At 36.4% G+C, this 16,118-nt stretch overlaps 1 protein-coding gene across 11 annotated transcripts in view; it reads right to left on the reverse strand.

Annotated features, from left to right (window-relative positions):
* Nucleotides 1–16,118, reverse strand: part of GREB1L (GREB1 like retinoic acid receptor coactivator) — a 264,178-nt gene that overhangs the window by 102,654 nt on the left and 145,406 nt on the right. For all 11 annotated transcript variants that reach the window (XM_087439006.1, XM_087439004.1, XM_087439003.1 and 8 more), the window contains 3 exons: nt 14,025–14,201; nt 9,389–9,565; nt 6,812–6,934 (listed from right to left, as the gene is read on the reverse strand). In XM_087439006.1, the coding sequence (XP_087295132.1) occupies nt 6,812–6,934; nt 9,389–9,565; nt 14,025–14,157 (433 nt within the window). In that variant the 5' untranslated portion in view covers nt 14,158–14,201. The remainder of the gene's footprint in view (nt 1–6,811; nt 6,935–9,388; nt 9,566–14,024; nt 14,202–16,118) is intronic.

The following is a 16,118-nucleotide window of genomic DNA, read 5'->3' on the forward strand; positions in this document are numbered from 1 at the left end:
ACTCTTGAAGGCAAAGGAGAGGAGGCCAGGAGGTTGCAGAGAAGGAAACATACTGAGCACTTACAGATTTCTATCACAATTGGCTCTGTCCCCTCCCTTCCTGGAAACCAAAGTGAGCTGTGAGGCTCCACACAGCAGCTCTATGACTACAGCAACAACCTCACAGCAGAATCACCACAGTGGAAATATAAACACTCAAAAGGACCAAGACATTATTACACCATAGCATCCTTAGCCCATGATACCACTTGCTCTCAAAGTGTGAGGACTGCATGAGATACATGTAGGTAGTCTGAATGGGTAAATCTGCCCTTTTTCCCCACTGAGATACATCAAAATACAGAAGAGTACATGAAACATTTGTGTATAGTTTAAAGAATAATTATAAAGCAAATACCTATGGAACTAATTTCCAAGTGAAGGAAATTAAAAAAAAAGAAACACTGCCAGTAGCCCCCTTTGTGCTCTTCCCCCTCCCTTCTCCCTCCCTCTCCCCAGAGGTGACCACTGTGCTATGCATGTATTCCTGAAATAATTTAGTTTTGCCTGTTTTTGAACATAATAGAAGTGAAATCAGATGGACTCTTCTGTGAATGGCTTTTTTGTTCAATATGATGTTTTTAAGATTCCTCCATCATATGCTGCATGTAGGTATTGTTTGTTCATTCTCGTTGCCAAATGGTATTTTATTATATAAATATATTACAATTTATTTATCCATTCTATTGTTGATGAACATTGAGTTGTGTCCAGTTTGAGCCAATTGTGAAGAACTGCTATGAACAATCTTGTACATCTCTCTTGGGGCACATGTGCAAGAGTTTCTTTAGGGAGTAGAATAGCTGGATCATAGGATATGCACATTTTCTACTTTACTATGTATTGCAAACTACTTGCAAAGTGGTGGCATCAATACATACTCCTAACAGCAGTGTATGATAGTTCTTGTTCCTTGAAATCTTTGCCAACATTTACTACTGTCATACTTCAAATTATTGCCAATTTGGTATGTGTATAACGGTATCTCATTGTATTTTTAATGTAATTCTCCTAATTACCAATCACATTTTCACGTATTTATTGGCCACTTGGATTTCCTCTTTCATGAAGTGATTGTTAAAGTTTTTGCTCATTTGTCCTATCAATGTGTCTTTTTCTTATTCATTGGCATTCTTTATATAGTTCTTCATACTAGTCCTTTGTTAGTTTAATATATTATGAATATCTTCTTCCAATTTATGGCTTGTTTTTTCACTCTCTTTATGGTGCCTTCTAACAATTAGAAGTTATAATTTTAGTGTAGCAAAATATCAGTCTTTTCCTTTACCATTAGCAGTTTTTGTCTCTACTTTTAAGATATCTATAATATCTAAGATATTCTACAATGCCTTCTAAAAGCTTAATAGTTTTGCCTTCCATATTTAGATTTTCCAGCTACTTGGAATTGATTTTTGTGATAGTGTGAAATAGGACTCTAGCTTCATTTTTTTTTTCCACATAGGATATCCAATTTCTGAGCACCATTCATTGAAAGGAAAGGTCCCACTGATTTGCAAGTCACCTCTGTTAAGTATGAAATACTCATATGTTAGGTGAATCTGTTTCTGGACTTTCTACTCTATTCTGCTGCTCTGTGTCTATTCCTGTGCCAGCTCTACCTTGCCTTTATTAGTACAGCTTCATGAGCTTGATATTTGATAGGGCAAGTCCTTTCATTTGTTACTGTTCTTACTTCTTTAATACACAAGAGCAAGATAGTAAGTGGTTTACTTTTGAGCCTACGGTGGCTCACAGAGAAAAAATTCCATTTCATGGACAATACCCCTGTCTCCAATAACAGGGCCAACTCCTCCATTAAGCACAGAAGACACAGTGCCTCATGTCCATACTTTTAGGGGCTCACGAAAATGTTTTAATTTACTTTATTTTTTTATTTTTATTTTTTTTTTCCCCAAAGCCTCAGTAGATAGTTGTATGTCATAGTTGCACATCCTTCTAGTTGCTGTATGTGGGATGTGGCCTCAGCATGGCTGGAGAAGCGGTGTGTCGGTGCGCGCCCGGGATCTGAACCTGGGCCGCCAGCAGCAGAGCACGCGCACTTAACCGCCAAGCCACGGGGCAGGCCCTAATTTACTTTAAAATCAGAAGAAAAAAATGAACTTTTGGTCAAAGAAAGTATTTTAATGTATAATATTAATATATTCATCTTTCTACCAACACCATCATAAAACATAATCTTAAATACTTTTCTAGGGAGAAAGGGCTCACATAGGCAAAGGTGCCCAGGGTCTAAGAAAGTCATAAAGTGGCCCTGCCTGAGAGAGTCTTCTTTAACTTATACTATTAATCACAGGGCGGAGTTTAGATGGCTTATCCCTATCCTGCCCTGTAAGCTAGGGCATAAAAACATGTTTCCTCCTAATGTTAGATGGGCATATCATCTTCTTTTGGAAAAAGAGTACACACCAGTAAATTAATAACCACCCCAATGCTAACTTCAAATTTAAATAAAAATAGAATTCAAATAACATTTATTTCCAGGCATTTGCCAGATACTAGGAGGTACAACAATAACCAAAATGAACACAAAGCTTCTAGCCTATAAGAGAATATAGATGGTTAACAAATAATTACAATTAGGAGGAATGTCACACAAGTAGAATTATGATAGCCAAGACTGAGCTAATCCTTAGCTGCAAAACAAGTGTTGTTATTTTCAGTTTTACAAATGAAGAAACAAAGGCACAAAGCAACTGAGTGGTTTATCCAAAGCCTCAGCCAATATATGTCATGTGCAGTATTTGAATACCAGGACTCTGACTCCAAGCTCTGTGCTGTTTACCCTCTGGTCTGAAACAGTGCTCATCCCGTAGTAGAAATTCAATCAATTAGACAGTATTAAACTGAAAGAGAAACAGTGCCATTTCAAAAGAGTTCATCTTTCTCTCAGACCAGCTTTTTAATCTATTTTTTTCACAGCTTTATTAAGGTATGTTTTACATATCATAAAATTTACCCATTTCAAGTGTACAATTCAATGTGTTTTAGTAACTTTACCAAGTGGTACAACCATCACCATAAATCAGTTTTATAACATTTTCATCCCCCAAAAAGAACCCTTATGCCCATTTTCATTTAATTTTCATTCCCATCCCTTGCCCCAGGCAACTACTAATCTATTTCCCTGTCTCTACAAATTTGCCTTTTTTGGACATTTCATATAAATGAAATCACGCAATATATGGTCTCTTTTGTCTGGTTTCTTTCATTTAGCATAATGTTTTGAAGTTTATCCGTGACATAGCCTGTAGTCAGTAGTTTGTTCCTTAATATTGCTGAATGGCACACCATTGTATGGATATTCCACATTTTTGTCTATTCATTCATGAGTTGATTGACATTTAGGTTGTTTCCAGTTTTCAACTATAATGAATAATGCTTCTGTGACTATTTGTGTGCAAGTTTTTGTGAGGATATATGTCTTCATTTCTCGAGTAGATACTTAGAAGTAGAATTGCTAGGTTGCATAGTAGCTTGTTTAACTTTTTGAGACTCTGCCAAACTATATTCCAAAGTGGCTGCTACATTTTTACATTCTTACCAGCAATGTATGAAGCTTCCAATTTTTCCACATCCACAGATTCTTATTATTGTCATTTGTCTTTTTGATTACCATTACTAGAATGGTGAAGTAGTATCTCATTATGGTTTTGATTTGCATTTCCCTAATGACTAATGATGTTGAGCATCTTTTCACATGCTTATTAGCCATTTGTATATATTCCTTGAAGAAATGTCTATTCCAAATCTTTTTCCCATATTTTGATTGGATTGTCATTTTGGACTGTCAACTCAGTGATTACTGAGTTGTAAGAGCTCTTTTTAAATTCTGAGTCCAAATCCTTTATTAAATATGTGTTTTGCAAATATTTTTTCCCAGTCCGTCACTTATCTTTTCATTTTCTTAATGTTGACTTTCGAAGTGTAAAAGTTTTGAATTTTGATGAGGTCCATTTTATCAATTTTCCAGAAATAAATCCTTATATTTATAGTCAATTGATTTCTAACAAATGCAATTCACTGACAAGAAGACAGTCTGTTCAACGGATGGTGCTGAGCCAACTGGATATCCACACGCAAAAAGATGAACTTAGATGCTCACCTCACACCATACACAAAAATTAACTCAAAATGGCTCACAGACTTTAATGCAAGAGATAAAACAATAAAATTTTTAGAAGAAAACATGAAAGAGAAACTTTCAAGATCTTGGGTTAAGCAAAGATTTTTTTTCATCTATTCTTGAACTCTTGTCCTAATTAAACACAATACATGTACGTGTGTGTGTGTATATATGGTTTGTGTCTATAATGTAGGTAGATAACAAATAGCCACCTTCAGTCAAATGATGCAATATTTTACCGGGATTGTTGACTAAAATTTGAATTATCAATGACATAAATATGTTGAAAGAAAATATGCAAGAGATAAACAGCAAGCCTGCCAGAACAGAACATCCAGAGCTGGGCAGATGAAACATAAGACAAAGCTGTGTAAATAGTAAGCTAATCCCTTTTTCAAATACTATGCAACGTGTGTACCTACATTTCAGGCTAAGAAATGCTGATTCCAGGCAGTCATTGATTGAAGATTAAGAAGGCAATCTTCTATAGAAGGATGAATCCCTATCAGCTAAGGAGCTGCTGCATACTCTCATGTTTGCAACGACATCATAATGCTAACGTGACATTATTATAGTCTATTACTTTCAATATGTGTAGCAAGAAAGCAATTATTGTTGAAGAATCTATAAACATAATTCGTCAAAAAGAAAGTTTTAGACACAAAGCCTCACTTTAAAGGCACTTTCTTCTATTAAATTCTCTAGATTGCACTTAAAATTGTTAATAGCTAACTTCATGGTCAAATTACCACTTTCACCGCAACAAGGGATACACAAAAATATCGGCATAACACTTGGCCACTTGTGTCAATCAGTGCTGCAACTGCCTATGTCTCTTCATGGCAACTGAGGGAACCTTTGCTAAAGCCTGTATCTTGATTTTCTCTATTCACAGCAACATTCATTTTCAAAATATATTTCCTGGTATTAAAACTGCATTACTGCTTATTAATATTTCAATATCTTTTCATTATTTTCAAGTACAACTGGTTATTTATATATCCACCTCTCCCTCTTAGAAAAGGTTATCTGTTTTATTGTTGTTTTATCCCTTACATGAGTGGTTTTTAAATCACTGGAGCCAACAGTCAAGTACTGGAACCCTGACTTATAGCATCAGACAAGGGTCTTAGAATATAATAAACACTTGTTAAGTTGTTGTTGGAATGAAGTAAATATTCATTTTTAATACTATAGTTTTTAAATTACATTTCATTACCCCCAAGGTCTAATGGCAGAAAATATACCACAGAATTGATCAAATTACTAAAATAAATTCTAGGAAAGATATGTATGTAGGTTTATAGTTATTGTGATGAAGGCCAATCTTTCAATGCCAAGAACCAAATACCAACTTTTTTTTCTTTCTTGAATACCTAGTGACACGACGTTCTCTCATTTATTCTAAAGAGAAATGCTCTTTCCTCCTAGATCACAGCCTCTATCTAAATCTCTTGGACAGTTTAAAAGTCAGCCTTTTAAAATCCAGGATGAAGGGCAGACACATAGCAAGAAGTGCCCAAAATAAAGTCAGCCTTATTATCATTGCTAATGTTGCTAACATAACTAATAACCACTTCCATCTCGAAAATAAGCATAAACAATTTACCAGCTCATCAGAATTTCAGATAAATTTGAAAGGGGAATGCTAAGTAGTGAAATAAATGAAGACAGCCTTCTTTTCAACTTGTTGTGGTTGAGTAGACACTGGCAAAGCACATATGCTACAAAGTTTGCATATCAAGTGAGTATAATGGTACTTCACAAAAAACAAGTGAACTGAAAAAAATTTTCACAAATTCTTTTAAAATACTTTTCTTCTTGACTAAGATATAACTTAGACTGGTTCTGAATAATTTCCTCAAATACTATGTGCAGCAATCTTTTCAGTTACAGCCCTCTAGCCCTTCAGCCACCTGGAAACATTAAGTCCCACCTGGAGCCTTATACTAACCTCAGGGCCTGGGCCAGTGCAGTCCTCTCTACTGGAGGAATTTTTAGAAGCCTTAGACTAGTAACTTATCTGCTTGGTATCAGATTAGCCATTCTGCTGATCCTGCTCTGATATTGTAACCTAGTTTCAGGCACTAAAATTTTATCTGGCTATTTGTAACAAAGCCCCTATCTTGAACCTCTAAAAATTAGATCCTGGATTCTTCCATTGTGATCTTCGGCCATGGGTCTTTACTTTGCATCCCAGTTGGTGCGATATTCCCTATAACATTCTGTGGGCTTAGTTAGAGCCCTACCCTGGATGTCCAGTCTTCATGAGTATGTCCCCAATACATGCCACCGAGAGCTATGACACAGACTTCCCTCATATCTGGATTTCCACTTATTGCCTACCATCAGACTCCTCTAGATACAGGTCCTATGCTTGAGCTAAATTTCCTATCAACTGTCAGTATCTTTCTCCATCTCCTACTTAGCACTGGCAGGAGTGTTGGGACTTTGGGTTCTGGTCACCCACAGACTGAACCACCTCAATACTGAGTTCTAATTACAATAGTAACTCAAGTAATACCTCTATTTTAAGATATCTCTATTCAAACTAGCCAACAATAAGTTTTAAATGCCTCATTAAATATGCACCTGTTACTTGAAATTCCAAAAGAAAATGCCCCATACCTGTCTGAATGAATCCTGATTTGTATCCATTAGTTGTGCCATTTTCTGGGGTCACAGTTGATGACACTGAAGAGTTGGGTTTAATAGAGTGGCAAGTAGCAGAGGATTGTCGGCTTCTACATTCTGGAAAGGAGTAAGAATCACATTATGTGAGGAGATCAATATTCTATTAAAACACATGATGGGGATACAATCCATAAAATCTCTAAAAGAAATCGCTGCTTCTTAAGTGGCAGCCACTTTCCTTTCAGAGGTCCCCTTCCTCTAATCCTGACTACAAGAGAATGTGCACGATGGTGAACACAATTCATCTGCCTAGGGCCAGATGTCATGTTAAGAAGATAAAGAAATGGTTACAAAGAACAATGAGACTTTGTTCCCCAGAGACTAGTTCCCAGGGGAAAAATTACTCATAACAAATACAGTCATGCTAGTTTTATGGGTAAGACTGAGGCTAAAATATCAATAATTTGTAAACACCCAATAAGCTTTCAAATTTTACCAGTTAACATCCTGTCCAAGATTGATTTAAGTGTGGAACAGTAACCTAGAGGCCATCTAGGCTGCCTTCAACCTTCTCTACTCAACCTTAATTTATGTCCAAAAACAGAAGCAAAGAAAAATTTATAGGCAGAAGAGAAAAATTCAAAATGCTCAAATACTTATTATTCTCAGTTCTTATTAAAGGAAACAGGTAGACAATGTTCAAGGTGACTACCAACCATGCAACACCAAGCTTCATTTTAAGTAAGCTGATATTAATGGGTTTCTAGTATAACATTTTAATGATACCTTGTACAGGTTCAGGTAGATAGCAAATACTATGACAACTTATGGAGCTGTAACTTACAACCAAATTATACTATATATTATACCATATTAGTCTTTAAAGGTAGCGTGTGAAAAAGAAACATAAATGTTCATAAATGACAAAGTTAATTATAGAGAGTTCCTTTAGAGAGTTCCCAAGTTTATCAGAGACGTGTAAGAATTGGAGGCAGTTTTCTATAACCTTCTATGCTATGAGCTTCCTTGAAGAGCATTTGTATTTGGCTTAAAAAGATATCTCCACACTTTGTATATTACATGCATGCACGTAAATTTATATTATATGTTTGTATACATAATCCCAATTCCAAATAGCAACTGCTATAAAGGTGAGGCTTCAGAAGTCACCCAAGATCACTGTATCAAAAACTATTTCACAAATGTTATTCTTTCCCAGAAAAATGAAATGTCACTGAGCACTAAGTAAGAAGTTAAAAATATTTTACTCAACCAAAACAAAAGCTTAAAAAGGCAGTTAAGGGCCGGCCCCGTGGCTTAGCAGGTAAGTGCGCGGGCTCGGATACTGGCGGCCCAGGTTCGGATCCCGGACGTGCACTGACGCACGGTTTCTCCTGCCATGCTGAGGCCGTGTCCCACATACAGCAACTAGAAGGATGTGCAACTATGACATACAGCTATCTACTGGGGCTTTGGGGGAAAAATAAATAAATAAAAAATTAAAAAAAAAAAAAAAAAGGCAGTTAAAAGGCAGAGCAGTAATGCCTATCCTATTTTTACTCTTTTATTAGGGTTTGTGACATTTAAAACAATTTTTCTAGAGGAAAATTCTTTAGACTATATTAGGATAAAGAGTTATCTATAGTTCACCACTCTTATGATTCAGTGGTCAGAAGCTTTAAGTTCTGATGATACCTGGTTTGGAACATATAGGCATTTCCTGAGGAGTCCTGTATGTAATGTCATTTCAAATGCAACCAAGAGCAATTATGGTGAAAGACTCAGGCAAATCTGCAGTTGTAATTTGGATTTATTATGCTATTTTTCATGCTTAGGCCAAAATCTTGCAGAGACAACAAACAGAAACGTTAAAGACAATTATTACATAGTCTTTAGTAATATAATAATATTAATAATTGAGGAAAAAATCTCAGTATCTAAGAAACTGCTCAAAAGAGTAAAGATTAGATAGTCCACTGCATTAGAATAATGAATAGAACTTGTGTTAAATCTTATCAAACACATGAAGATGTGAAGTTTCAACTGGATTCATTTCTATAAAAGAGTTAGTTAAGATCTTCCTAACCAAAAAGAAACAAAACTTTGTCAACTGAATAGTGCATTTTCCCAGGTATTATGAAGAGAGCATTATTTATTCTAAAGTATACTTAGTTCTAATAAAAATAGAAAAACAGAGATGCTTGAAAGTTACCAAAGAACCTAAATAAAGTAGAAAGAGCATCTGACCAAGAAACTGACAATTTGAGGCCCTCTTTAAATGAGAGGAGAGCTAGAAAGAGTCCATTTTTTCCCCTGAGAGTTACACTCCACCCTCCCAAGAGATAAATACAAAGAGACATGCACTTTCCTAAACTTGAATGGCCTCTATTAAAAACAGAAAGGAGCAAGTCAAATAACCTGCCAGAGGCCTTTATATCTTTGGATAGCCTTCTGAACTTGAGATATTTATCTATATCACAACTGAATTCCGAAACCTGTATGGGCCACTTGTCATTATCATAACATCCTCACTCCCTTCTCTTCCCTTCCCCTCCCAGAAGCTGACACTACCTTTCCAGCAGATAAGAGGTCCCTTAGACAGTACACCCTGGGAGCTTCTGACTAGGTAGTACTTTAAGTGCTTCTGCTTCTTTGGCTGGGTGGTGAGCTTCAAGTTAATGTGGTTGGAAAATTCCGTGAAATACCGAAACCCTCTTTCTCCACAGCCGATACAGTTTCCAGAAAACCCTGGAAGGAGGAAAACCAAAGTTAGTGGTGGCCTCGTAAGTTGATACAATACTTTTACATATAAAAAGCATAGAAATAGTCACAGTCTTTGACCCAATAACTTTCTAATTTCAAGGAAATAATTCAAAGGAAAAAAACAGGTATTAAATTTTTTTAGCAGTTATTTTATAACAGTGAAAGACTGAAAGTAATTTAAATTTTAAAAAATGCTCTAAAAGGATAATGGTTAAGGACACAGACTGGACAGTATCATGCAATAGAACTTATATAGTTGACATAAAAATATGACAAAGTTTGGTCCCAGAGATATCCATTATTTCTTCCCCACACACTCCCTTCTTAGAGAACCTGCTGGCCCTCGTTCTCTGCTCTACCCACCTCGGGAATTTGCCTCCATAGCCACAGCTGATTAGACTGTGGCCCAATATCGGACCCAATCTGGGACAGTCAGAATCTGTCTCTTTGAATTTTGAAATAAACACAAAATGTGTCAGTCAGATGGTACTGGACCCCAGATTCGTAAGGTTTTCTAAAATTGGAACTCAAGTTGAGGCTATGTCAATCACGTGTCAGCTAAGGTATGGGAGAGAACAAACTGAGAAGTGTGAAGAGGAAGCTGGTCTGCAGACAGGAGAGCACAGACAGTGATGTGCAAATTCAGGGTATTGTCAACTTTCCAGTTTCTATGAGATCTAGCTGCACTTTCTGAAATGAGTTCCCTGAGATTCCCATTCCCTCTTTATTCAATCCCCCTTTACTCAAACTAGCTTATTATTCCTTTAGATCTAACATCCAAACAAGTCCTCATTCAGATTAATCAAACAAAATAAAACTTTCAGTGACCTGCTTGGAGCAGGGGACATAGAAACAAGAAGAAATGGAGAAGGCTGGGAAGATGAGAGGCCATGCTTTAGTTTATTGGAAATCAACTTTTCAGTCTCCCTTAACACATAGAGGAAAAGGCGCACAGGAAGAGAATGAGTTCCTTTGGTTGTGAACTGATGAGGACAAAACACTGTTATATAATTAACAAAGACATAAGGAGAGAAGAGAAAGGCCAAGAGGATTAAAGACAGAATACTCACTATGTTCCAATCTCAGACTGTTGACAACCAGTTCAGAGCATATAGAAATGGCAGTCCAATTTATTATTATTTATTCAACAATTATTTATTGAGCACCTACCTATATGCCAGGCATTGTGCTAAACACTGGAAAAACGATGGTGAACAAGAGATAGTCACAACCTCTGATCAGTTACATAAAATTAGTAATTCTATGTAATTAGTTTATTACTGTCATTTTATAGAAATATAAACATCAATATAATTTCATAAATTATTTAAGATATATTCAGAGATGGACTGCATTTCAGAGCATTTGGCTATTTGTCCAATACCTCGGAGCTGTAGGTCAAAAAAAAAAAAGTCAACGACTGCCTAGTTTACCAAGTTCCTAAAGCCATCCATCCATCCATCCATCTATCCATCCATGTATCCATCCACCCATGCATCCATCCATCCATCCAACAAATACTTGTACTCTACTATGTGCTAGGCACTGTTTCAGGTACCAGGTTTTCAGCATGGAACAAAGCAGACAAAACCACTGCCTCCTTACATTGTCATATGATCATCATGCCTTGATGGAAAAATGCCTGGCTTGTGAGGCAGTTGTAGCATACCCAAAACACAGTAAAAAGCTATAAGAACATTTCAGCCAAAATAATTAAAGATGGTGCCAAAAAAATGAGGCTTATCTGATAGGCCCATAGAAGATTAGTATGAGAACCAGAATTAACAAATTACTGAGGTTAAGTTTTATCTTTTCCTCTGCCTATTCTCCGAGGTTTTTGAAAAGCAAGAGTGTAAGGAGGAAGAAAAGCAATGAATCTGGATAATTTTCAAACAACAGAAAGTTTACATTAATGATGAGATTTAACAATATTAAAGAGTTAGATGCTATAGTCCATTTAAAAAATTCTGTATGGTTTCAATATTAGCCTCGATTCAAGAGAGATTTTATCTTCTCAAAGTTCTTGCTGTGATCATCACAAAAAATAACACCTCTTACAGCCAAATTACCTTTCTAGTTTTTCTGTCAATCAAGTCTTCCAATTGCATGGTAGATTTGGGACACATGAACTGCCAACTGGATCAATACATTTTTAAATCAATTCCCCCACAGTCTTTGGAATCTGCATAATTTATATAAAAATTTAGACAAATTGATATTGGAGTCCACAGGGATTCTAGAATATCTGAAGTTCAAAATTTTTCCCACTATATCTTATTGCATATTAAAATCATCCATCATAAGTATGAAATGTCGGATGAATACTAACTTTTGAACAATAGATTACTGAACATATAAAAATCTAAACAAGATGCTTGTCTAAGAAAAAACTTCTACCATTTTGTTGCACTACATGTTCACTTGGAGAAATTAGTAAAAAATTATGTCCATTTACAAGGCTACAGAAAGTAAGCATTGTTTCAAGTCTATAGGGTATTTAATAAATATGACGGAATGGCAGAATAAGTACCATTTAAAGAGTAAGTACTACGTGCCAGGCACTGTGCTGGATGGGTGCCCGATAAACATCCTCTCATCTGATAATTACAACCCAACAAGGTAGGCATCATTGGCCCTTTTATAAAGATGAGGAATCTGAGACTTCAAGAGGATAAGTAGCTTGCCCAAGTACTTGAAGTACTAAGCGGCACATCTGAGATTTAAACCCAGTTCCAATTCCAAAGCCCATATTCCTGATTACATAGAATTATGACATCTATTACTCTGATGGTGTTTTTTCTGTCCTTTCCATGACGCATTCTAGGAGGATTCCTCCAGTCATGAAGAATCACTGAGCAAAAAGGCATTCTAAGAGATTTTTCTATGTCTGTAGTCAGAGCCACATATGAACTGTTCCATTCGATGAAACTAAGATGCTTTTAAAGATTTTTTTATTTTTTTTATTTTTTTTTATTTTTTCCCTCCAAAGCCCCAGTAGATAGTTGTATGTCATAGCTGCACAGCCTTCTAGTTGCTGTATGTGGGACGCGGCCTCAGCATGGCCGGAGAAGTGGTGCGTCGGTGCGCGCCCGGGATCCGAACCCGGGCCGCCAGCAGCGGAGCGCACGCACTTAGCCGCTAAGCCACCGGGCCGGCCCTAAGATGCTTTTAAAATGCTGAGAAGCAGCTTTCCAAAGTCGTTCTAGCACAGTCACCTAAGTCATCAGCTCTGTGAGGGAAAGGACTGTGTCTTATCAGTTTTGTGCCCCCACATCACAGCCTAGCATGATTTCTGTCACACAGCACATTTTGAACAAATGCTGCTAAATGAATGAATGAACAAATACTTGGACCTGCTTTGCTAATTTGGTCCACTGTATAAACTTTACCATTAGGCATCTATATTAAATCATCTGCTCAACTTCACTAAAAGGAAAATAAAATGAACATTTTTTTATGAGAGTCTTATGAAAAGTGAAAATCACCACTTCTCCTCCTATGAACCAAGAGAAGGCTTTGAACTGTAATTTTAGGAGCCTTTATAAAGCATGTGAAGGGTCATTTTCTGACTCAGGATGTTGACCTATGTATTTCTAAACTTTCTGATGACACTCTATAATTAGGAAGCATGCTAAACAAACAAAAATACACTTCACAATCAAAACAATACTTGAACTCTTTGCCCTATTCTCTCTTTTTCCTTTTTACTGATATTTGTGCCGAAAACATATGTCCATCTACAGTAAGAGATATTCTGAGAAACAAAAACAACTCCAGATAAACACAGCAGCAAAAAAGCAACAAACCTCATGTGCCCTTATTTGTCTTTTTAATTATTAAAAATAATTTAAAAAAATCAATCTACTCTTGATTTCCTGTGCTGTAGGAAAGCTACATTGTGAAAAAAGCCCAGACTCAAAGTAATACCAGAAAGTAAAACAACTCTGAGATAGTTATACATTTTACATCATATGTATATTCCTAGTTATTTTGCTTGAGAACTAATGCTAAATATAACATGAGAATCACATCACTGTAGTCAGGAATAATAGGGGGAATGGAAAAACTACCAAAAACTTACAAAGTGGACAGTCCACAGTTGAATAACTGAGAGTTGACCTGACATCAAGTCCAGATCAATGACTCTACAGACAGTAAATCCTACTTTGTTTTACAAAATATTAGTTTTTGATAAATTGTATGTTGTCCTTTAATGTCTGGTTAAAAAAAGTCTCTTCATTAAGGTGAGTATTTTGAAAATGAATAAAAAATGAAAGCCAATTTTTAAGAAGTTACTAAAAGAAAAAATGTTTCATACTTGAACTAAACTATATAATCCCCAACTAATTCTATGCTTTTTTTTAAAACTCTGTGATAATTTAAAATAAAGTTATATTTTAACTCCTTCATCTTGGAAGGAATTTTACAGTTGTGAAACACTCACCTAAAAGTGCATTTTTTCCGTGATCATCTGGGAGAAATCTCTTGTCTACAGCACACACTAGGATGTGTTCAGGAAGATTGGGAGACTTGGCCCCCACCAGGAGGAATCCTGCTGGGATGTCGATTTGTTCCATACACAGAGATACCAAACGCAAATCCTTTCCCGCTTGACAAAAACCTAAAAACCAGTAAAAAGGACACAGTTAAATGTTTAGAGAGGTTACATCTCCTTGTCACCCATTTGGAGAATAGATTTACCTGTGGGAATCACTATGAAGGACTAAATTTAAAGTCCATATACTCCAACCAGAAGACAAATCTATCATATGTGCCCCTCTGAGCAGAGCTGAAAAGACACTAAACGGGGGTATTTCCAACTGATTCAGCCAACGTTGATGACTTTATATTTTCTGATCCACAAGTAAGCAAGTGATAAATACACAGCAAACTGTGAAAAATGTATGTAATTTTTATATGCACGTAATATAGTATTTTTACTTTCAATGCAAATTCACTTCTCTAAATAGAGACGATCATAGAAAAGAGATGCTCTCCATTTCACATAGGACAAAATTGAAGCTCAGAGTTTGGTGACTCAAAAACGAATGGGCCAGAACCAGAACTCAGAACTATTAGGTTATTTTCACCGGATATGACATGACAAGATATAACAAAACCTTATATAACCACTTTGTATAACATAATGTGCTACACTAATTCATTAGTTTATTATTTATTAAAAATCATTTGCAACAGATGCTGTCCTAGGCCTGGGGATAGAGTTGAACAAAATATGTCTTCCTCTAAGAACTCACAGAGTAATCAATTGGAAGAATGTATAAGGAACCGATAATCACAACACAACATTACAGAGGACAGCTATTTTCTGCTGCAAAGCACCCATCTCCACATCTTCTGGGAGATGATGAGAGTCTTCCCTGCTCTCTAACCATGTGATTCCCCTGGAGAGTTGTGATATTGCAGATTGACCTGGAGCTGGCACCTGATCCAAGTTGGGCCACTGTCATATCCCACCTTTCTGGCCATAGTTGATCCGTCCAGGGGTGGGCACCCGACATAAACCATGCCAATCAAAGCCTTTTCCCTAGGAATTCTGAACACAGTCAGAGAAAGCATGGCTCAGTTGGCTCTATGCCAGATCTGTTCCTTGCTCTTGAGGGAAGTCTGTCAGCAGAGATAGGAGGTTCAGGAGGAATGTTCTGGCAGTGTTTCGATCACTGAAGCCCAGCTGTATCTGCCTTTCCCACGGTTTGGTCATGAAACCTTCTGATTGGAATTCTTCCAATGACTTCTTCATTCTACCTAAGCTAGTCTGAGTTGGGTTTCTGTCACTTGCAACCAAAAGAGGCTGAACAAAAGTATAATAAATGATATTTCAGAGAGTTGTGGAAGATGGAGGTGAACATCTAACCCTCCACACACAAACCTGAGACCACCATCAACATCACCCAACACAAAGTGAGGAAGAACCATGCTAGACTCTTCCAGCATCAAGTCATATTCTGATGTTAACCAAATGCCAACAAGCAATTGGATGCCATCAGTTAGAATACAAGAAATAAAAAGAAAACAACATACAAAGACTGTATGAAGCTGTGGTGCACGGTTTGGATCATCAGATCTCAAAAGCAGGTATAATGGAATTGGAAAAAGTCAATTAAAGCAAACTAAAATGATCGAGACAATGGAGTTCAACCATTTCAAGCTTGTAGATCTCTTTTTAACATTAAGAAATTCAAATTTAACTTTTAGTGTTTGTGAATTGAGAAAAATATCAAAATGTTATTGTGAATTCTTTAACAATTTTAAATGAATTTGTATTTTATTATTCACAATATCATCTATTTTTATTTGAAAAATAGTCATTTATACATGTGAATCATATTCAGTTTACACACATTTTTTGGAGCCTATGGATTCACAGAACCCCTTAAAAAAATTCTGCTGCCCCCACCTCCATTAAGGGGCAAGACTCACAGGTTTGAAAGTTGGGAGCTGATGATGATGATGATATTGATGGTAGCTAAAATTTGTGGATCCCTTAACATAAGCCAGGTGCAGTGCCAAACACTGT

Source organism: Ceratotherium simum, chromosome 14 (assembly GCF_057802395.1).
Source record: "Ceratotherium simum simum isolate JZ-2026a chromosome 14, ASM5780239v1, whole genome shotgun sequence".
In the NCBI taxonomy this organism is placed as follows: domain Eukaryota; kingdom Metazoa; phylum Chordata; class Mammalia; order Perissodactyla; family Rhinocerotidae; genus Ceratotherium; species Ceratotherium simum.